The sequence below is a fragment of the Perkinsus marinus genome (genome assembly GCF_000006405.1).
Source record: "Perkinsus marinus ATCC 50983 genomic scaffold scf_1104296942740, whole genome shotgun sequence".
Taxonomy (NCBI): Eukaryota; Perkinsozoa; order Perkinsida; family Perkinsidae; genus Perkinsus; species Perkinsus marinus.
Window position 1 is genome coordinate 1 of NW_003212041.1, and position 1,599 is coordinate 1,599.

A 1,599-nucleotide genomic window follows, 5' to 3' on the forward strand; every position below is an offset into this window, starting at 1 on the left:
TCTCTGGTGGTGAGAGGAAGAGGACTTCGGTTGGCGTAGAGCTCATCACCAAACCAGAGATGATATTCTTGGACGAGCCTCTTACTGGTCTCGACTCCTATGCCGCTACTACCACTGTGAAGGTACTCAAGGATCTAGCGGCTAATGGAGTACCTGTCATGATCACAGTTCATCAGCCATCCAGTGAGATCTTTGCTATGTTTGATAATATCGTAGTTATTTCGGAAGGCTGTATCGTGTACGATGGTCCCAGGAAGGAGCTTGTCAACTTCTTTTATGAAAATGGTGGTTATAAGTGCCCGAGTAACTACAATCCTGCTGATTTCGTATTGTACGTGTTGCAGACTGAACCGAGGGAAAATATTGAAGTTCTCGTTGATGCATATAAAGCTTACTTCGAGAAGCGGATGATGTCAGGAATAGATGAGCTCCGTGGGAAAGCTGTTCAGCAGGCTGAAGTTCATTCGAAAGCTCGAGTAGCTTCCTTGCGAGTTCAGCTGAGGGAGTTGCTGAAAAGGGACTTCCGAGACATCATCAGGAATCCAACGGTGCAAATCATAAAGTTTTGCATGACCGTTTTCATGGGGCTTATAATGGGCTGTGTGTTCTTCCAAGCTGGTGCGGATGAGTCTGAAATGTACTGGCTCACCAATCGTGGGAGATTCCAGTCCTACTATGGTGGAATAGTCATTACGTGTGTGGCTGCTATGATGGGATCAGCTCAGACGACCATCCTGAGGTATCCAGATCAGCGAGCTATCTTTGTGAGGGAATACGCTAGCAATATGTACTCCTCTATTCCTTATGTGCTATCACAAACTCTACTGGAAGTGCCAATGGCATTCATAGAGAGTGTTATTCAGATCATCATAGCCTACTTTATGCTAAACTTTCAAGGCAGCTGGATCTTATGGGTTTTGAGTAACCTTCTTATCAACTTAGTATCGGCATCCTTTGCCCAGTTCCTCGGTGCTCTGGCTAACTCTGGCGCCCAAGCAATGCAGTTTATGCCGCTCATTTTGGTCCCTCAGATGATCTTCTCTGGTTTGTTCACTCCTATAAGTGAAATACCGGTGTGGTTACGATGGTTGCAGTATTTGAGCTTCCTCAAGTACACTGGTTCCTTGGCATACTTCAATGAATTCGGCTTCGATATGACCCTCCTGAACGAGGCTAATGACATCCATGCTGATCTTGTTGGGTTGTACATCGGTGTTTTGTTGGCAATGCTCATCATACTGCGCATCTTGGCGACTGTGATTCTGAAACGTAAGGCTCGGTATGTGTATTAGGCAGCTGAGGAGACAGCAGTACTTCGATGGACGCAGGGCTGTTAGTCCTCAGAATCTCGACTGCCACTCTTCTTTGGTTACCGTCACTAAGCAGACGCTTTGTTCCACCACAATGGTTTGGTAAGTGATTATTTTCTATGCTTTTAAAAGAGCTGTACGACGTAATAATGATGAAACTTCCAGTAGCATCCAAACGGACCGCTGTTTGAGACTCCTTGATAGTATTCCATTGACAGGCGTTGTCTGTCGCTCTTCTCTTCACGCTGTTTGTTGCGTTTCCCAGAGTGATGACCACTTGCACTGTATA

General features: G+C 45.8%; 1 protein-coding gene across 1 annotated transcript; it reads left to right on the top strand.

The window, feature by feature from the left end:
- Window positions 1–59: 59 nt before the first annotated feature.
- Pmar_PMAR014060 (ATP-binding cassette transporter, putative) lies at window positions 60–1,548 on the top strand (the record flags this gene model as incomplete). The annotated part of the gene is made up of 1 exon (XM_002781299.1): window positions 60–1,548. The coding sequence occupies one exon, from the start codon at window positions 60–62 to the stop codon at window positions 1,290–1,292; it is 1,233 nt and encodes a 410-aa protein (XP_002781345.1). The 3' UTR covers window positions 1,293–1,548.
- Window positions 1,549–1,599: the final 51 nt, after the last annotated feature.